Genomic DNA, 22,589 nt, shown 5'->3' on the forward strand with positions numbered 1-22,589 from the left:
ACTATGACACCAATAAGTTGTGATGCTAGTTTTCCATGTGCGTAATATACCGTATTTTTCTGACCATAAGACGCCCTTTTTTTCCTCCAAATTTGAGAGGAAAGTGTGGGTGTGTCTTATGGTACCGATGTAACGTGGGGAGGGGCAGCAGTGAGTGGGATTGCACTGGGAGGCAGAAAAATGTCCCTGTTGGCTTCAGGAATCAGCACTGGGGAAACCACATGGTCCCGATCATTAAAGTGCAGTGAATATTCATTAGCTGCTTCCCCGCCCACCTGTCAGCTGAGCAGTGAGTCAGGAGCAGCAAATGAATACTCCTTAACAGGGACACACATGCTGTGTGTCCGGTGGAGGAGGGGGCAGCAGCAGGGGCCAGAGGGGACAAGATTGCTGCATACCTGCCTGCCGTCTTAGTGCTCCAGCACAATGACCTGTGTGATGTCAGGAGTGGGCGGGCTGGAGCATCACATGGCAGCACAGAGCCCTCCCTCTTCTGATGTCATCACAGGTCCTGCAGACACCACACTACAATCTGTAAGCTTACTCCTGTGCTGTGGAGAGGCAACAAGAGGGAGTACTCTGTGCAGTCATGGGATGGGATGCTCCAGCATTTTACCTCACCACAGTGTGGCTGGCTGCCACAATTAAAAGGTTAGTCTTTACAACACACAATAAAGCACTCTGCCACTGCTGTGGTGAACTATAACTCCCAGCATGCCATAGGTTCTGCAGGACATGCTGGGAGTTATAGTTCTCCCAATGGGATCTTAAAGCCGCACACCAGTGTTATTTTTTAGTGCTGGAGTGGTGCTTTAAATATAAGCCCTGTGCCCCCATCCTTATACTCACCCTCCAGCGTCTTCATATAGTACTTTACAGACACCACACTGGTCCCGCAGCTCCATCTTCTACTCGCAGCTTCCAACATAATAACATACTATTATATATAATAACAGCACATATTATAGTATGTTTATGTTATTAAATTTTTTACCACCTTTTTTGCTTCAAATATTTTTTTCCCTATTTTTCACCTCTAAAACCTGGGTGCGTCTTATAGTCCATTGCGTCTTATAGTCCGAAAAATACGGTAAATGCAATTTCCATGTCATTATGGTGAGATTCATTTAATTATATTTATGTTACCACCCAATTTGAGTCCATAATATATATTGCCAAATTTTTCATTACAATGTGGTTATACGCTTCCTAAAAGGGTAGTCATCGAAATGGTGTGTAAATTAGCCTACACAGCTACCACTGGAATTTTTATATATTTGAACGTCACATAGATCATATCTGTTATACACACAGACAATTCAATTCTAACTTCCTTATTAATATAATTTTTGGGGGTTATTTCGACTTTTGCATTAATTTTTTAATTATAACATATGGGTTAACTTTCCAAAACTCAGTAACTGTAATACAGACGTTTATTAACAGAGCTTTATGTTCTAGTAAATTGTTTGTACAGCATCTTTTCACAATTATGCTTCTTTATGGTAACAGATATCAAAACCACTACAGTTTAATTTGTCTTAAAACGTGCAATGTTTTTGGTAACAAAGTTCTTTTCACTGCAATGAAGACTGCAGTAGAACTTGGATTTCTAATAAAAGCAACCCATTCAAATAAATGAATCTCATATTCTGTAAGATATTTGCTGCAACTAAATGTGCCATATGTGAAGGGAGTTTAACCCCAACATTGTTATACTTTTTTCCGTTTAACACAGCACACGTGTTAAAAGAATGACTTTGTTTTCATTGTTATCTGCTGCAAGTGAATAAATCTGGATAGAACCTCCATTAATGACAGCACAGAATTTGATCAGATGTGCAAAGTCACTAACATTTTCATGTTTTTGGACTTATAATATACACAGTAATCATATCAATTTGCTAGTTATAGAAAATAATTTCCAGTCATATTGTTTTTAATAATTAGCAATAGGTCTAATGTAATGATTGCCAGTGAATCTGTTTCAAGAATTTAAGGCCGTGTTTTTTTTAAATTTATTTATTTATTTAGACAACGCCATTTAAGAAGAATACTGCAAAAACTTGGCTTAAAGCGAAGAAGTGATGAAAGATCAATATCCACAATTTTCAGTGCTGTGAAGGTACGGTTGTCATCAGTGATTTATACAAAATGATTATGTGATGTGCTACAATGTGCAGCATTATCTGTACTGGAGATAATGTTCTGTTTTTTCCCTTCTACACTATCGACTGAAATAGAGCCATGTGCTCATAAAACAGCTCTACCATCTTAGATGTCTGACTATAAAACAAAAAACTATTTTGGATATATTTTGCCTACTTTTACAATGTTTTCTTGATTTGCAAAATTCTGTAGCTTGTCAGTTTATTGATTTATATATTATTTGCCTGATGCACCTTGACATTTGTTTGCACTGCTGCGTATATGCATCTTCCAGTTTATCTGATGAAGGTCTCATTGCTTACAAATATTCATAATCTGTGAAACCTGGGAATCAACACAATAAAAGAGAGAACTTTTTTTCCTTATAAATGCATCTAATGATATGATGCACCTCTGTTTTTATAGAAGTAAAATAAAAAATGAGGATATTTTCATTAGACCTCAGATCAGACACCACCAATGTTAAGTAAACCTCACATTGGACCCTGAAATTTTAAACAGAGCTCAGATCAGATCCCCCCCATTATTAAATCAGACACCTCCACTCCAATATTTTTCTGACTTCAGATAAGCCAAATCTTAATCAGACCTCTTTCAACCAATCAAACCTCCCTCAAATTGAAGCCTGCAATCAGACTTCTCTAATACTTATGAGAACAAAGATCAGACCCCACCAAACAGACCTTCGCCTTAATTATAACCCTTCCACACATTATACCTCCTCAAAAGTTATTAGTCCTCAGATCTGCCAGCACCTCCATTCAGATGCACCTTTCACCTTTAATCATACCCTAAATGTTTAACAGACCTCGGATCAGACCCCCAATAGTACTGAGTACTACTCAGCAATTAGATCATAATGAAAAAAAGGTAACTCTCCTGACTCAGACATTCAGGGTGCTGCATTCTGAAGTGATGTCACATAGTGTAAAGTTTAGTCTAAAGGTACCTTCACACTAAAGCCCCCGTCACACACAGCGAGATCGCTGCTGAGTCACAAGTTTTGTGACGCAACAGCGACCTCAGTAGCGATCTCGCTATGTGTGACACGTAGCAGCGATCAGGCCCCTGCTGTGAGATCGCTGGTCGTGTCGGAATGGCCTGGGCCATTTTTTGATCGTTGCGGTCCCGCTGGGTAGCACACATCGCTGTGTTTGACACCTTACCAACGACCTCGCTGACAGGACGTCCCATTGAATCATCATGAAATAGCATCGTTGTACAGGTCGCTACAGTTCGCCGCATCGCTGCTGCGTCGTTGGGGAGATCGCACTGTGTGACATCTCACCAGCGACCACATAGCGACGCTTGAGCGATCCCTGACAGGTCGTATCGTTGTCGGAATCGCTCAAGCGTCGCTATGTGTGACGGGGCCTTCAACGACGCTGCAGCGATCCAGACAACGATCCGGATCGCTGCAGCGTCGCTGTTTGGTCGCTGGAGAGCTGTCACACAGACAGCTCTCCAGCGACCAACGATGCCGGTAACCAGGGTAAACATCGGGTTACTAAGCGCAGGGCCGCGCTTAGTAACCCGATGTTTACCCTGGTTACCATCCTAAAAGTAAAAAAAACAAACGCTACATACTTACCTACCGCTGTCTGTCCCCGGCGCTGTGCTTCTCTGCTCTGGCTGTGAGCGCCGGGCAGCCGGAAAGCAGAGCGGTGACGTCACCGCTCTGCTTTCCGGCCGCTGTGCTCACAGCCAGAGCAGAGAAGCAGAGCGCCGGGGACAGACAGCCGAAGGTAAGTATGTAGCGTTTGTTTTTTTACTTTTAGGATGGTAACCAGGGTAAACATCGGGTTACTAAGCGCGGCCCTGCGCTTAGTAACCCGATGTTTACCCTGGTTACCAGCGAAGACATCGCTGAATCGGTGTCACACACACCGATTCAGCGATGTCAGCGGGAGAGCCAGCGACCAAAGAAAGGTCTGGCCCTCTAGCCCCGACCAACGACATCACAGCAGGATTCTGATCGCTGCTGTGTGTCAAACTAAACGATATCGCTAGCGAGGACACTGCAACGTCACGGATCGCTAGCGATATCGTTTAGTGTGAAGGTACCTTTAGCCTATACGTCCTTCACTTTATGTTAGAAATCAGAGCAGCGCTGTGACCAGGACAACAACAAAAGGGGGCGGTAAGTAGGACCGTAACTTGCTTCTTACTCCTCTTCCTGACTCACCACGCTGGCTCCAGATCCCCGACCCCGCTCATAGCACTGGATCCCATATCTTGCTAACTTCTTTTTTATAAAACGCACCTTAATTTCTCTACCATTTTTTGCATCTAATAAAAGAAAAAAAATCGGTTCATTGCATTCAATCAGAAATCATATTATTTCTGTATCTGTAGTTACAATTTGCATATTATCTGCACTACGTTTTAGTAAATTTACATTTATATTTTTATATTTTATTTTAGATATATTTACAAAAGTATTTTTACCCACTTGAAATTCTGCACTCATATCTGGCAATAGCATTTAGTTCATTACATAGCAGTTTGGGTGCATGTTCACAAGTAGGCTATGAGACCAAGTCATGTCTATGTATGCCCCTGAATCATATTCATTATGTTGTATACATGTGCAAATTGAATCTTAGACTATTTTTTTAATAGCCATGCCACCATTCCACATTCCTTTGTTGATAGTCATTACTTCCCAAAATACTGCATTGCTGTCATGATCAAGACCTGGTTTTTCCTGTCTCTCCTTTTCCTTGTCTGTTCATGTCAGGGGTTAATTTTTCTATGGTATCGACCTTGCTTGCTGACTACTCTGCTACCACCTGGTGTAGTTCTTCTCTGTGCAGGACTTCGGTTCATTCTCCACTGTGCTGCCATCTAGTAGAGCTTGCACTACTCAGCAGCCACCAGCAGTGCTGCAGTGTGACAATTGCAATACAACATAGCATAAAAAAATCTGCTACCTTTCATAGTGATGGAATACACAGATATAATGAGTATTATTCTTCTTACTTAGGCCGGCGTCACACTTGCGAGTTTTACGGACGTAAGAGCGCAGAAACTACGTCCGTAAAACTCGCATAACATGTGGCACAATTATTCTCTATGCCCCTGCTCCTATCTGCCGTATTTTCCTGATCAGTATTATACGGCTTTCTACGGCCGTAGAAAATCGCTAAATGCTGCGTTTGTCACCGTATTGCGCAAAGAAAACGCCAATGAAAGTCTATGGAAGCCCCAAAAATACGGATTACACACAGACCAGCAGTGTGATTTGCGAGGAATACGCAGCGCTGTTAGCAAGAAAAGCCGGTAATTCATTGCGGTGTACAGTAAAATCACACTGACAGCTTACAATAGAATAGGTGGAATAAATGTGTACACATAGAATAGGTATATATATATATATATGTCAGTGAGACACATATATGTATATATATTATTACTTCATACAGCACGAGATAGCAGAAAGCCGGTAATTCAATTACCGGCTTTTGCTATCTCCTTCCTAAACCCGACATGATATGAGACATGATTACATACAGTAAACCATCTCATATCCCCTTTTTTTTGCATATTCCACACTACTAATGTTAGTAGTGTGTATATGCAAAATTTGGCCGTTCTAGCTATTAAAATAAAATAACGGGTTAAATGGCGGAAAAAATTGGCGTTGGCTCCCGCGCAATTTTCTCCGCCAGAGTAGTAAAGCCAGTGACTGAGGGCAGATATTAATAGCCTGGAGAGGGACCATGGTTATTGCCCCCCCTGGCTAAAAACACCTGCCCCCAGCCACCCCAGAAAAGGCACATCTGGAAGATGCGACTATTCTGGCACTTGGCCACTCTCTTCCCATTCCCGTGTGACATTAAGCCAAATTAATAATGGAGAGGCGTCAATTATGACACCTATCCATTATTAATCCAATTGCAGCTGCTCAAGGCTGCAAAACCCCAGCGAATGAAGGTAAAGTAGGTCAGTGACCTATATTTAGCTTCATTTGCGGTGAGGCGCCCTCTGCTGGCTGTCCCTAGATCATGGGAACTTTCCTAGAAAGCTCCCTGGCTCGAGTTCATATGAGGACAACCAGCAGAGGGCACCTCTTATGATCTCGAGCCTGGGAGCTTTCTAGGAAAGTTCCCACGATCTAGGGACAGCCAGCAGAGGGCGCCTCACCGCAAATGAAGCTATATATAGGTCATTGACCTACTTTACCTTCATTCTCCGGGGTTTTGCAGCCATGAGCAGCTGCATTAGCAAAGCTCGTGGCTGCAAAATATTTTAACCCCTTCAGATGGATTTACATCGTTGGACGTTTCAGACGTTTTTTAGTTACAGATCGAGGGTCTTCAGTGAGTGGTTTGGGCGTAGAATAAATTATTCCAACAACCTTTGTGATTTTTTACATTAAAATAATTTTTAATAATGTGTTTGTGTGTTTTTTAACCCTTTACTAGTATTGGATTAATAATGGATAGGTGTCATAATTGACGCCTCTCCATTATTAATTTGGCTTAATGTCACCTTACAATAGCAAGGTGGCATTAACCCTTCATTACCCCATATCCCACCGCTACACGGGAATGGGAAGAGAGTGGCCAAGTGCCAGAATAGGCGCATCTTCCAGATGTGCCTTTTCTGGGGTGGCTGGGGGCAGATGTTTTTAGCCAGGGGGGGGGGCAATAACCATGGACCCTCTCCAGGCTATTAATGTCTGCCCTCAGTCACTGGCTTTACTACTCTGGCGGAGAAAATTGTGCGGGAGCCCACGACAATTTTTTCCGCCATTTAACCCTTTAATAGCTAGAACTGCAAAATTTGGCATATACACACTACTGACATTAGTAGTGTGGAATATGCAAAAAAAATGGTGATATGAGATGGTTTACTGTATGTAAACCATGTCTCATATCATGTCGGGTTTAGGAAGTAGAAAGCAAAAGCCGGTAATTGAATTACCGGCTTTCTGCTATCTCGTGCTGTATGAAGTAATAATATATATACATATATGTGTCTACTGACATATATATATATATATATATATATATATATATATATATATATATAGACAGTATATATGTTTTGTTTTGTTTTTTACACATGGATCCCTTGTATATCCGTATGTCGGTTCTGCAAGCCTGCGATAAAAACACGCAGTACGGATGCCATACGGATTACATACGGAGGATGCCATGCGCAAAAAACGCTGACACACCCTGCCTACGGAGGAGCTACGGACCACTATTTTCGGGACTTTCAGCGTATTACGGCCGTATTTTCATACGCTGTGTGTGACGCCGGCCTTATTCAGATAAAAACGCATATCAAGACCACACTGCTCTCATCATCAGGCAGTTGCCTGACTCTAAAGCGGTACATATTATTTTAATCTTAAGGAATAAGAAAAATCATATTCATCAAATCTGTTGACTCTAGTACGTTAGTCATCTTTTTTTGTGGTTTGATTAAAATGTTTATTAACATGTTATGTGATATACTTCCCTAGGGAAAGATATTTCTTTGCCATAGAAAACCGATGTACAGTTGTGTTTTTTTTTTTTGTTTTTTACCAAAACTATAACACCATTGCTTTGGGAGTCAGTCTTCAGTTATGGGTTTTGCTTTTATGTGTTTGCTTACAAACTCTGGTATTTACGGTAAGCATTAAAAAAGGTTCCTTATGGAACATGAATATTATTTTAGTGTAGAATGACCATCAGCACTTGAGACCAACCGATATATTTGGTTGGATTGATTATTTACTTGGTAAAGTTCCTTAATGTTCAATTATCAATGTTTACCAATAATTTTATTTTCTCTGTATATTTCATGAAAGGTTGAACTTCAGCACTGGTCACCAGCTAAAGGAATTCGCGCCATGCATAGACGAATCAGAGACGAGAGAAAAATACAGCCTTGCTATAGGTTAGTAATTTAATTCAAAATCCATTTTATTTTACATTGAAAAAACAAGGATAGTTGTAAAGTTCTGCAACATAAAACCTACTCTGGCAGCTGTTTTCACCAAGACACATTGCAGACAGTCATGTTTAGACACATGGGTTTTGTTTTTGGTTATGCAAGTGCCCTCAAGACAGTTCCTCAATTTGAACAGACGTATTACGCCATGTTCAGTATTTGATCAGTATTTCTCATCAGTATTTGTACACAAAACCAGAAGAGGATAAAAAATCTAGAAGTGGTTACATGTTTATATTACACTTTCATGTGATTGTTCCACTCCAGATTTTGGATACAAATACTGATGTGAAATACTTAAGGTACCTTCACACATAACGATATCGTTAACGATATCGTTGCTATTTGTGACGTAGCAACGATATCGTTAATGAAATCGTTATGTGTGACAGCGACCAACGATCAGGCCCCTGCTGGGAGATCGTTGGTCGCTGAGGAAAGTCCAGAACTTTATTTCGTCGCTGGACTCCCTGGAGACATCGCTGGATCGGCGTGTGTGACACCAATCCAGCGATGTCTTCACTGGTAACCAGGGTAAACATCGGGTAACTAAGCGCAGGGCCGCGCTTAGTAACCCGATGTTTACCCTGGTTACCATGCTAAAAGTAAAAAAAAAAAAACACTACATACTTACCTACCGCTGTCTGTCCTCCAGCGCTGCGCTCTGCACTCCTCCTGTACTGGCTGTGAGCCGGAAAGCAGAGCGGTGACGTCACCGCTCTGCTTTCCGGCTCCCAGACAGTACAAGAGGAGAGCAGAGAAGCAGAGCACAGCGCTGGAGGACAGACGGCTGTAGGTAAGTATGTAGTGTTTGTTTTTTTTTACTTTTAGCATGGTAACCAGGGTAAACATCGGGTTACTAAGCGCGGCCCTGCGCTTAGTTACCCGATGTTTACCCTGGTTACCGGCATCGTTGGTCGCTGGAGAGCGGTCTGTGTGACAGCTCTCCAGCGACCAAACAGCGACGCTGCAGCGATCCGGATTGTTGTCGGTATCGCTGCAGCGTCGCTAAATGTGAAGGGGCCTTTACCAAATACTGATCAGCTCTCTGCTTTTTGTTGGTTTACAAGCCAAACTTTCTGCTTTTGACTACAGACTGCTTTGTTTTGAATGATTTAGATATCATTTTAAGCAGAGTGGATGTTGTAGATCTCTTAAGGTACCTTCACACTAAATGATATCGCTAGCGATCCGTGACGTTGCAGCGTCCTCGCTAGCGATATCGTTTAGTTTGACACGCAGCAGCGATCAGAATCCTGCTGTGATGTCGTTGGTCGGGGCTAGAAGGCCAGAACTTTCTTTGGTCGCTGGCTCTCCCGCTGACATCGCTGAATCGGTGTGTGTGACGCCGATTCAGCGATGTCTTCACTGGTAACCAGGGTAAACATCGGGTTACTAAGCGCAGGGCCGCGCTTAGTAACCCAATGTTTACCATGGATACCATCCTAAAAGTAAAAAAAACAAACGCTTCATACTTACCTTCGGCTGTCTGTCCCCGGCGCTCTGCTTCTCTGCTCTGGCTGTGAGCACAGCGGCCGGAAATCAGAGCGGTGACGTCACCGCTCTGCTTTCCGGCCGCTGTGCTCACAGCCAGTGCAGAGAAGCAGAGCGCCGGGGACAGACAGCCGAAGGTAAGTATGAAGCGTTTGTTTTTTTTACTTTTAGGATGGTATCCATGGTAAACATTGGGTTACTAAGCGCGGCCCTGCGCTTAGTAACCCGATGTTTACCCTGGTTACCGGCATCGTTGGTCGCTGGAGAGCTGTCTGTGTGACAGCTCTCCAGCGACCAAACAGCGACGCTGCAGCGATCCGGATCGTTGTCTGGATCGCTGCAGCGTCATTTAGTGTGAAGGTACCTTTAGGCTATATTCACACTTTGCGGATTTTGCTGCGGATCTGCAGCGGATTTGACCGCTGCGGATCCGCAGCAGTTTCCCATGAGTTTACATTTCAATGTAAACCTATGGGAAACAAAAAACGCTGTGCACATGCTGCAGAAAAATCCGCGCGGAAACGCTGCGGATTACATTCCGCAGCATGTCACTTCTTTTCTGCGGATTTTCAGCTGCTCCAATAGAAAACTGCAGTTGAAAATCCGCAGAAGAAAACGCAGTAAAAACCGCGATAAATCCGCAGTGAAAACGCGCTGCGGTTTTCACTGCGGATTTTGGAATTCTGCTGCGGAAAAATCCGCAGTGGAATCTGCAAAGTGTGAACATAGCCTTAGGCTACCCTCACGTCTATATGCTGATTAGTCAGTTTCCTATTTGTGGTAAAGTGATTCCTGAACTGATTCCATCATTTTCTCTGGTTTTGTTCTGGCACTTCTGTTTTCAAGCCAGATGTCAAATTGTATCAAACTTACAAGTACTGCATCAATCTTGGTTGTAAAGGGTTTGAAAAATATTTCCAGATCGTGGTCTATCTGTAGTAATACATTAAAGCAACTAGACTTTTTTGTTTTCCTTGACAATCCCATGCTATTTATCTAACTGAAGAAGTTTTTTGGATTACTTTTACTTGCTATGTTAATGAGCCTCTCTCTGTCCACTTTCAATGCAATGCCTTTATCTGTTTTTTCATTTTTTTTTTGCTCCTGACAGTGTTTTAGTGCTTTCTCACTACCTTCCTTGTAATGTAATTCCTTTCTTTTCAGTTTTATTGTCCCCCTTTCCATTTCTGTTTATCCACATTGCCTTTTTCCCTGTTCACAGCCATTGTATTCATATATGGTGTGTATTGTTCACAATGCAATTTGTGTATGCTTTTAAAAATATCTAATTTAGTTTACATAAAGAAAACATACTGTATATACTCGAGTATAAGCTGAGATTTTCAGCCCAAATTTTTGGGCTGAAAGTGCCCCTCTCGGCTTATACTCGAGTCACGGTATCGGTGAGGGCGGCGGGTGAGGGGGAGAGGGCGCTGAGGCATACTTACCTAGTCCCGGCGATCCTGGCGCTCCACCTGCCGTCCCACGGTCTACGGGTGCTGCAGCTCTTCCCCTCTTCAGCGGTCACATGGGACCGCTCATTAGAAAAATGAATATGGACTCCACTCCCATAGGGGTGGAGCCACATATTCATTTCTCTAATCAGCAGTAATGGTGACCGCTGATAGAGGAAGAGGCTGCGGCACCGAAGACCAGCTGTGCGGGAGAAGGAGTGGGATGCCGGGACCAGGTAAGTATCGCATTTTTACCTGTCCACATTCCAGCCTCCGGGCATTGCTCCATCTTCCTGGCGCCGCTCCATCTTCCCGGCGTCTCTCCGCTCTGACTGTGCAGGTCAAAGGGCGCGATGACGCATATAGTGTGCACGGCGCCCTCTGCCTGATCAGTCAGTGCGGCGAGACTCCTGGACGAGACGCCGGGACCTGCAAGCAAGAGGTGAGTATGTGTTTTTTTTTTTTTGTTTTTTTTTGCAGCAGCAGCAATGGCAGAGCTTTCTATGGTACATCAATGGGGCAATAATGAATGGTGCAGAGCACTATATGGCACAGCTATGGGACAAAAATGAACGGTGCAGAGCACTATATGGCACAGCTATGGGGCAATAATGAACGGTGCAGAGCACTATATGGCACAGCTATGGGGCAATAATGAACGGTGTAGAGCACTATATGGCACAGCTATGGGGCAATAATGAACGGTGCAGAGCACTATATCGCACAGCTTTGGGGCAATAATGAACGGTGCAGAGCACTATATGGCACAGTTATGGGGCAATAATGAACGGTGCAGAGCACTATATGGCAGAGCTATGGGACAAAAATGAACGGTGCAGAGCACTATATGGCACAGCTATGGGGCAATAATGAACGGTGCAGAGCACTATATGGCACAGCTATGGGGCAATAATGAATGGTGCAGAGCACTATATGGCACAGCTATGGGACAAAAACGAACGGTGCAGAGCACTATATGGCACAGCTATGGGGCAATAATGAACGGTGCAGAGCACTATATGGCACAGCTATGGGGCAATAATGAACGGTGCAGAGCACTATATGGCACAGCTATGGGACAAAAACGAACGGTGCAGAGCACTATATGGCACAGCTATGGGGCAATAATGAATGGTGCAGAGCACTATATGGCACAGCTATGGGGCAATAATGAACGGTGCAGAGCACTATATGGCAGAGCTATGGGACAAAAATGAACGGTGCAGAGCACTATATGGCACAGCTATGGGGCAATAATGAACAGTGCAGAGCATTGTATATGGGGCACAGCATTATATGTGGCACATTTTTATATAGAGCATCTTACGGGGCCCATCATGAACTGTATGGAGCATTATACGGGGCTCCTGATTCAATATGGATATTCAAAAACACTTAACCTACTGATGTCTCAATTAATTTTACTTTTATTGGTATCTAATTTTATTTTCGACATTTAGCGGTAGCTACTGCATTTTCCACCCTAGGCTTATACTCGAGTCAATAAGTTTTCACAGTTTTTTTGTGACAAAATTAGGGGGGTCGGCTTATACTCTAGTACATACGGTAATTTAGTTTATGCATTTTATTTCGGAGGACTTTTTCCCACTTTGTGAGGCTAATTGTTTCTCTAAGCAGCTGCAATTTTCATTTCAGAAGTTCTGTGGTTTGGTGCCTCCCTGAAAAAACTACCTTTTGAATGACAATTGTAAGGTTATTATGTTATGGTCACTATTTACGTCAATCTACACATCAGTTATTCTATCAGGCCTTTTGGTTAATGCTATGTCCAGTAAGGCAGTCCTTATAGTTGGATATTTTTTAAATTGGGAAGTTAAACTGTCTTCTTTTATTCATAAGAACCTGTTTCCTCTTTCAGATTTACAGGATTCAGTTTCACAGTCTATATCCAAGTACTTGAAATCACCCATACTAATGACCTTTGCTGTCTCATCTATTTCCTTTAGTATTACATTTGATTTGATAACATTGTATTTCTATCCACAGTGATTCCACATTTTCATTCTCCTCACAATTCATTCTGGAGTGTGGGCAGACAGGATGTTTCAAAAGTACAAATACCTCCCTATTTCCATTTTGTCACAGCCTTTCTAAATAGACTTTAACCCTTTATGTTAGCTTCCGAATCGTAACTATTTTCCAGCCATGTATCAGTTAATATCTCTCTGTCAGTCATCCTCAGACATTACTAATTCCAGTTAATCACTTTTATTATTGAGGCTTCTGACATTAGTATACACAGGGTCGGACTGGCCCACCAAAGGATTCTCCATTGGGCTGAGGCACTGACACCTGCTGGCACATTGGCCAAACACAGAGTGAAACAGCCCTGGCTCACATCGCAAACCCGATTTCTCCAGCAATGCTCTAGGTGTGCTGAACGCTTATGGAGGAAAACACGCACACCAGAAGACTTCATACACTTCAAATTGATGTTAAGGACCTATAACTCTGCCCTTCACCTCGCCAAACAGACCTACTTCACTACCCTGATCTCCTCACTATCCAACAACCCCAATAAACTTTTTGACACCTTTCACTCCCTCCTCAGGCCAAAATCACAAGCCCCTATCAGACATTTGTGCTGATGACCTGGCCTCCCACTTTATTGAGAAAATAGATAACATCTGTCAGGAAATCCACTCCCAATCACCAAGTTCAGTGACTCCCATCCCTCCCTGCATTTCCCATGGCTCACTCTCCACATTCGATCCCATCACAGAAGAAGTCTCCAAGGTCCTCTCCTCTTCTCGTCCGACTACATGCACTACCGACCCCATTCCCTCACACCTCCTCCAGTCTCTCTCTCCAGTCGTCACAACTCACCTAACTACAATCTTTAATCTCTCTCCCTCTCTTCTGGCATTTTCCCGTCCTCCTTCAAACACTCTATCATTACTCCATTACTAAAGAAACCCACCCTCGACCTATTTTGCACAAACAACTACAGACCAGTCTCCAATCTCCCCTTCATCTCTAAATTCTTGGAGCACCTGATCTACTCCTGCCTTACCTGTTACCTCTCCACTCACTCCCTCCTAGACCCTTTACAGTCCAGTTTTCGCCCCCTACATTCGACAGAAACTGCACTCATCAAAGTGACCAATGACCTTCTGACAGCAAAACGTAACGGTGACCACTCTCTGCTCATTCTTCTCGGCCTTTCTGCAGCTTTCGACACTGTTGACCACCCTCTCCTACTCTGTAGGCTCCAGTCACTAGGCATTAAGGACACTGCTCTCTCCTGGTTCTCCTCCTACCTTTCTGACCGCTCCTTCAGTGTTCTGTTCTCTGGCTCCACTTCATCTCCTCTTCCTCTCGCTGTTGGGGTACCTCAGGGCTCAGTCCTTGGCCCCCTTCTCCTCTCTCTACACGGCACCAATTGGACAGACCATCAGCAGATTTGGCTTTCAGTACCATCTTTATGCTGATGACACACAACTATACACATCATCCCCTGACCTTACCCCCGCTGTACTACAGAACACCAGTGACTGTCTGTCCGCAGTCTCCAACATCATGTCCGCTCTCTATCTGAAGCTCAACCTCTCCAAAACTGAACTTCTTCTACTCCCGCCATCTACTAACCTCCCTAAATCTGACATTTCCCTCTCCGTGGGTGGCACCATAATAACACCCCGGCAGCAGGCGCGCTGTCTGGGTGTTATGTTTGACTCCGATCTCTCCTTCACCTCCCATATACAATCTCTTGCCCGCTCATGCCGCTTACACCTAAAGAACATCTCTACAATCCGCCCTTTTATCACCATGGAAACAACAAAAACCCTCACTGTTACCCTGATCCACTCCTGCCTGGACTACTGTAACGCTCTATTAATTGGCCTCCCCCTCACTCGACTTTCTCCTCTCCAGTCTATCCTTAATGCAGCAGCCAGGGTCGTCCATCTGGCTAATCATTACTCGGACGTGTCCACTCTTCGCCAGTCGTTACACTGGCTGCCCATTCATTACAGGATACAATTCAAAGTTCTTGTTCTCACCCACAAAGCTCTGAACAGTGCAGCCCCACTTACATCTCCTCCCTCATTTCTGTCTATCGGCCTAACCGACCGCTGCGCTCTGCAAATGACTTTCGACTAACCTCTGCACTAATCCGTACCTCCCACTCCCGACTACAAGACTTCTCCCGTGCTGCGCCAATCCTCTGGAATGCTCTACCCCAAGATATTAGGACCGGAATGCTCTACCACAAGATATTAGGACCAGCCACAACTTGCATAGTTTTAGGCGCAAACTCAAAACACATTTGTTCTGAGCGACCTACCACGTTCACTAATCAAAGTCATTTTATGTTTGTGTGTGTAGCCCATTCACTATCTCCATCTATCCCCACCCCCTGAAGATAGCTGGACCCTCATTGTAAATACATCATTGTAAATACACACCTGTACTTTGTATCTCCCTCTCCTTATTGTAGACTGTAAGCTCTCTAGAGCAGGGTTGTCTTATTTCGCTTTAATTATTGTATTGTTAACATTGTTACTTATGACTGTTGTGTTTGAAACTGTTAAACTGTAAAGCGATGCGGAATATGTTGGCGCTATATAAATAAAGATTATTATTATTATATCCTAATCAGCCCCAAACAATTACCTTTTCGGCTTTAGGCTGGTGTTCGCAAGGACGCCGTGCTGCTCTATGACCTGACGTTGCACAGTGTCACGTTATAATACATGTGTATGTGCACCTTCAGGACGCTTGCAGTAAGGTGGTTGGGAGGAAAACCTGAGAGAGGTAAGAATCATACTTCCCTTCTCACTGCTTATCTGTCTCTAGTTCAGGCACAGTGCTAATAGCTCCACTGCTCCAAGAGGCCAACACTTCCCCACTGCCTGACTCCTTTGGTTCATAAGTCACATTTCCTTTTTGTACCCAAAAGTGTGTTATGAGCGAAAAATAACCCAATTTATAATAGCAACTCGTTGAATATATTTTAATGCATATATAATTGCATTTACAGAAATGATGTAAATCAGGCAATGAAACAATTTGATGCTACTGGATTGCGGATGAGAACACCAGGGAAATGCAAAATAGAGAGAAAAAATTATTTCTCGAAAGGTCCCAATGATGTTTGGCATATAGATGGTAAGCTTTATTTTCTACTTGATATCCAATCTTATAAAGGCACACATTGTATGTGTGTATATATATATATATATATATATAATATATATATATATATATATATATATATATATATATATATCCATACAAATATATGTCTATCTATCTATGTATGTGTGTATATATAGATATATCTATCTATCTCTATATGTATGTATGTGTATATATATATATATATATATATATATATATATATATATATATATATATACAGTGTGTATATATACATATATATATATATATATACCGTATACACTCCAGTATAAGCCGACCAGAGTATAAGCTGAGACACCTACTTTAACCATGGAAAACTGAGTAAGCTTATTGACTCGAGTATAAGCCGGTATGCACTGTCCCCTTATCCTGGTCCTGTGATGCGTGGCTCCACTTGTTCTGTCCTGGTCTGATGTGTGGCTCCCCCTGTCCTGGTCTGGTGTGTGGCTCCCCCGTCCTGTCCCGGTATGTGGTTCCCCCGTCCTGTCCCGGTATGTGGCTCCCCCGTCCTGTCCCGGTATGTGGCTCCCCCGTCCTGTCCTGGTATGTGTGGCTCCCCCTGTTGTATGCATAGCTCCCCCCGGTCCCTCATGGCTCTGCTCCCCCCGTCCCTCATGGATCTGCTCCCCCGGTCCCTCATGGCTCGGCTCCCCCACCGTCCTATCGTTTTATGCATTGATCACATCCCCCCCTGTCCTACTTGCGCCATTGCTGCATCATCGCCCCTGCATCTCTGTTGTCACGGCGCCGGCAGCTCTTCCTGACTGTGCTGAGCGATCACGTGCTACCGCTCATTAAAGTAATGAATATGCGCTCCGCCTATGGGATTGGAGATGCAGACATATTCATTACCTTAATGAGTGGTACCACGTGACCGCTCAACACAGGAGCGGAGAGCTGCCGGGACAACGGAGATGCAGGGACAGAGATGCAGAGATGGCACGAGGTGGGTGAGTATGATGTCTTGTGCCTGCGGCTGCAGATGCAGTTGTCACTGTGCCACAGCCGCCGGCTCCTGGCGCTGCTCCGTGGCCCCCTGCCCTGCCAGCTTTCTGCACAGTGACTTGTGTATAATCCAAGGGGGGCGTTTTCAGAAAAAAACAAAAAGGTGCTAAAAAAATTGGCTTATACACGAGTATATACGTAATTATTGCGCCACCATGTGTTCCATAGCACTCCACATGTGAAAAGGGGCATATAATGTCTATATTTTTTTCCTCAGGCAATGACAAGCTAAAATTTTATGGAATTTGGGTTCACTTGGGTATTGATGGGTAAGTTATAGTTTTGTTTTTTTTTAACTTTTTGAGGATTTCATTTCAAAAGTAAACAAGCCGTATTTAAATATTTATATAGGTTTTCCCGTCGCATCATTTGGTTACAAGCTGGAACCTCAAACCGAAAACCTGGATTCATAGCGAGATACTATCTGGATGCTGTTATTCGAGAAAATGGTGATGTTTACTAATTTAGAAAATCTGTTAATAGAGTAACATTATTTGTAAAGCTGATAAACTGCTTTCTCATAGACTATTCTAGCTTGGTGCTCCCAACAATTAACACTCTGAATAGGCTGTATCACTATGGTAAGCGCCACAACCTCCTTGCAGCTTAAATAATACATTGTCAGCGTCTCTGCTTGATATTGTAGCTCATCCCTATTTGCTTGAATGGAGCTGAACTACGTCTATATCATGAGTGTGATGTTGTTGTCCTTGGAACAGGCCATGGCACTAACTAGTCTATGAAAACATCTGATTGGTTGGGTTGATGGGAGATAGATTTCTGCACTGATATCTTACTAGTGAACTATCCTGGAGATAGGTCAGAGTTATTGAATACTCTGAAAGCTTGTTTAAGGAAATCATTCCTTTCCAACAATCTTGAAATCTGAATAACTCCTTACATCAAAAACCTTTCTTCCTAAATGTAATAACTCTAAATTATTTTAACATGTAAAAACTATTTCCTTCTATCATTTTTTTTCTTTTCTAAGGTTGTCCTCAACTTGTGAGGGCAGACAGAGGAAAAGAGAATAAATTGGTGGCATTGTTGCAGACCTCATTTAGACAACGCCATTGTGACAGTTTGGCTGGAATTAACAGTTTTCGATATGGAAAATCTGTGCACAATCAGGTAACAGTTATATGTTTGCAATTTGTGACAGTATATTTACAAATGTTAATGAGAAACTTGTGTACCATTCTTACAAAATTATTGCTATTGTCTTTAAGTATACTTGTTAATTCTATTTGATTTAACTTTTACATTGAATTTGATTAAAAAGTCATGATTCTTTAATTTTTATGCGAGGTGGCTGCCAAAACTCAAACACATTTTGCTAACATGAAGTATGCAAATTGTCTCTTCAGAGAGGAAGAGAACTAGAACAGTAGTGCCACCTAATGGAATTGGGAATCCTAGAAGTCAATGTTGACCCTTTAACGAGCCTTGTCACATGACTTCTGATAAAAGTTAAACTAGAATCTCAATTTGCAGACACTGTGTTCTGGGGTACTGCCCCTCATCAGTGCAAAGTGTGAGGTGGCACTAGAGTTCTAGTCCTCTTCCTCTCTGAAGAGACAATTAGCATATTTCCCAGAGGAGTATTGCGGCTTTAAGTCTCCTCATCTCGGCATGCTTAGCATGTGAATATCCGCAATAAGAACTGATACTTCTTGGATAGCTAACATGAACTACAACTTTTTATATGTGGAAATATCTATTCCTTTTGATATATGTATACGTCCATCCACTGCATTCGACCTGTATAACAAAAAATGTTGGTGATGTAGCAAAAACATAATATGCCCAAAACGTGGCAAACACTGATTGTGTGCACATACCCTAATAATACAAGCACTACAATTGCCATCTTCAAAACTCCCACAGAAATTATTCTATTATCATGTCATTCCTGCTTTATCCACTTCAGGATAGGGACTTCCCAAGATATATGGCCCCTGTTCTTGTGATTATGGTGGTCCCAATGATTGGACAACCACTAATCTCATAATTATCCACTATTCGGCAGATATGGGATCTTTATATATAAGATCAATGCCTACGGTAAGTAAAGAAACTTCCCATATAGGAGGGTGCCTGAACAATAGGTTCTAGTTAGCTATTGACCTGTAAAGTTGTGTTATATATGTTTGTCTCTGTGTGTCCAAGCTTCTTTGTGCTCCACATTAAACCCACTTGTTATTGATCACTGCCCACTCACTGCTTACATTACTCATCAAGTAATTTTGGACTGCATGGTGTCATAATGATAAACTATACTGAAGACATGTCATTTTTAAAATGATTGCATAATTATTTTGTACATGTATATAACTGAAATTAATTACCTTTTTTTATTTTTTAGAGAGCAGAATGTTTTAATTCATATTTGAAAAAATCTTGGATTTGTCTATGGCAAGAAAGATTTGAGGTAAACATAATTATTTTCATACTTTGTTTATGAAAACATCCTATCAAACTTACACATAACTTTCATAAAGGAAAATGAATATGAAGAAAACTGTCTATTATACAATGGAAAATTCACATATTGCTTATACACTGCACATTTTTCAGTCACATATAATGCTATATATCTAAATGTTACTATACATTACTATTTCCTTTTTGTAGAAAATGGTTGGAAGTGACATTTTGGATATATCAAACCCCGTCCACATGTAAGTTCTACTGTGAAGATATATATAGATATATTTTACTTGTAAATCGACAGGGGTGCCCTCAGTATCTAAAATAAATTTGAGACTTTCTTTTCAGACATTGTTTGCAGTTCAGCTTTCTGCAGCTGATACAAAATGAACTCAAACTGGAGGCTATGGAGTGGAACAACCACAACATACGAAAACAAAGAGGTGTTGTTGGCCCATTTGGGAAACCAGAACTATTATATTATTCTCCACCAGAAGGTAAACTTACTCATTTCAATTATACACTTGTGTATTAAAAAATATTTTTAAATTGTGTTTTATTTGTATATTGGAAAGGAGCATCACATACAAAATTAAAATTGAAAAAACTACCCTGGCCCCAGTAGTCTGCATTTACATTAATACTTATGTTAGGATAGACTTGCACGTATCATAGACATGTTTGAATTTACTTCTTGTCGACTTAATACTATCTAACATCAGCGCTGGTTGGTAAGTATATGAACTAATGTATCAGTCTAAAACTACTTCCAGACTTTTAGTCTGGTCCTTCCCGTGAGTATCTTAAGGTTGATGCTTCCTTGTTCCTGCGTGGAGGTGTTTTAGTGACAAAATAACCCCCTGAACATTATTTCTGCTTTAAATATCTGTAAAGCTTTCAAGCCTTTAACTACTTTCCTTCTTTTGTCATGTAACATATTTAACTGTTTTAGTTTGGTCACCCATTCCCTTCTTTCATTGAGGCAAAACAGATTCAGTTCTTTAAAGGGAATCTGTCAGGTCAAAAAAAAGTATGTATCGGATCTAATTTTTTCCATCATACATGATGGCACCACGAGAGGGGATCCACCCATCAAGGACAGGAAACCTTCAAGATAAAAGGGGCGGCTCCTCTCTCCACATCAGTTGGTTTCCTGTCCTTGACGGGGAACCCTCAAGATGGAAGACTTCTGATGAAGATAGAAGAGGATGCCTGGGTCGGGTGGATTTGGGCAGACGCTGGTCTACTGCACCCATCGTCAGGTACCGGTAGTTGCCTCGGGGGTCAATGTATACCATGCCCCCTTGAGCAAAGCATGGCCACAGCCCGTGAGGTGAACGCCCGGGTGAAGATTCTCCAGGGGGGCCGCAGGTGGCGCTTCTACCCCCCTGTCGAGTTAGAAATCCTGCTGTCCACGGGGATCACCTTTTGGTGCCCCCCCTGTTGACTAATGGTGGCCATGCAGCCCGTGAGGCACATCGGTGCCCGGGCTAGGTAAGCTCCTTGGAGGTATTGGGGCCCTCCCTGTCGAGCATGAAGAGCAAGTCTCCCCCTCCCTCCTTCCCCTCCCCTCCTTCCTGGTCGGTACCTGAGGGGAGAAGCATGGAGCAGTGTCTGGCGATGAGGGACGCTGAGGGTAAGTGCTGCGCTATCTTCCTGTCATCCATGGCGTGGACACCGTCGGCGTTGCGAGCCTCCCTCCAGCCGGCGCCGGGTACCCGGAAATGGAGGTACGCACATGGCACGCATTACCCGGCGGTAGCACTTGGAACATTTGTTGGGAGCTAAGGGGCAGGGGGATCGAAAAAGGCGGCGCACACCGGAAGTGATGCGCCTGGAGCACAGTTCAGCAGTGCGCACCGGAAGTACGTCCGGGTGGGCGCGCAGGCCGTCGGTGGTATTCAGATGGCAGGATCAACCAGGTAAATGGTGAGCGCGCACCGGAAGTGGTTACCGGGTGCGCGCTCTGGCATAATTATACAGCGCAGGCGTTGCGCTTGCAGCGGCAGGATCAACCAGGTGTTTGATTGCTTATAGGAGCACCAGAAGTGGTGCAGGCACGATCAGCCAGGTAATCATTCATGACAGGTGCGATCATACACCTGATTTCTGAAGCGACCAGTAAAGGCAGGATCAACCAGGTGATCCATTAGGGAAAAAAAGGGGAATCTATTTAAACGAACCAGATGCGCTGCCCTGTGTCACTAAACCAGGTCAGGTTGAAGGTGACTACTCTTGTTGCGTGGTGGTGTGTATGATGGAGAATTTTTCACCAGAACATTTGATGCCACAGCAAGAGATACAGGATAGGCGGTCTCGCTCAAGCGAAAAGAGCCAGACCCGCCATGGTAGCACCAGAAGCCGCTCGGACAGCATACGGACGGATCGGCATACCAAGGAGGGGTCCCTAGTCTCATTGGGAGACATGGAGAAAACCAATCAACCTCCGGATCCGGTACCCGTACTTTGAAAGCGTCCGAGTGGTGAGTAAACTTCGAGAAAGTCCAGCACGCTAATGTCTGTTCTTTTCTCTTCTCTTGCCTCCATCTTTCCCCTCTTTTCTTACATACATTGGGGGGTGGAGTATAGGAGGTCCCCAAAAAGTTTAAGGCGAAGACTAAAAATAAAGAATGTCCCTTATGTAAAAAGCCTTTAAAGACATCTTGTGATAAAAGTCTGTGTCAGGAGTGTATCAACCAGACTGTGGCGGAGGAAACACCCTCCTTTACGGACAGTCTAAGATCTCTGATCCAGTCCAAAGTCTGCATTACAGACAGCTGACATGGATGCCAGATCTAGGGACAGATCCAGCCCCTCAATAGCATCCCAAAGAGATTCCTCGGAGTCAGAGGGGGACTCGGATACAGCTCGCTGCTCAGATAGTAGCTCAGAGGAGGAGGATACATTTCCAGCAGAGGCTACGGA

The 22,589-nt window shown here is 43.2% G+C and overlaps 1 protein-coding gene across 1 annotated transcript; it reads left to right on the top strand.

Moving 5' to 3' along the window:
- Window positions 1–516: 516 nt before the first annotated feature.
- On the top strand, window positions 517–22,134 carry LOC138643359 (uncharacterized). Its single transcript, XM_069732281.1, has 11 exons — window positions 517–651; window positions 2,035–2,125; window positions 7,976–8,064; window positions 16,069–16,196; window positions 17,452–17,503; window positions 17,586–17,683; window positions 18,226–18,365; window positions 19,600–19,665; window positions 19,869–19,915; window positions 20,013–20,161; window positions 21,878–22,134. Exons 1-11 carry the CDS (start codon window positions 590–592, stop codon window positions 22,132–22,134), a joined length of 1,179 nt encoding a protein of 392 aa, XP_069588382.1. The 5' UTR covers window positions 517–589.
- Window positions 22,135–22,589: the final 455 nt, after the last annotated feature.

This window comes from Ranitomeya imitator, chromosome 6 (assembly GCF_032444005.1).
Source record: "Ranitomeya imitator isolate aRanImi1 chromosome 6, aRanImi1.pri, whole genome shotgun sequence".
Taxonomy (NCBI): domain Eukaryota; kingdom Metazoa; phylum Chordata; class Amphibia; order Anura; family Dendrobatidae; genus Ranitomeya; species Ranitomeya imitator.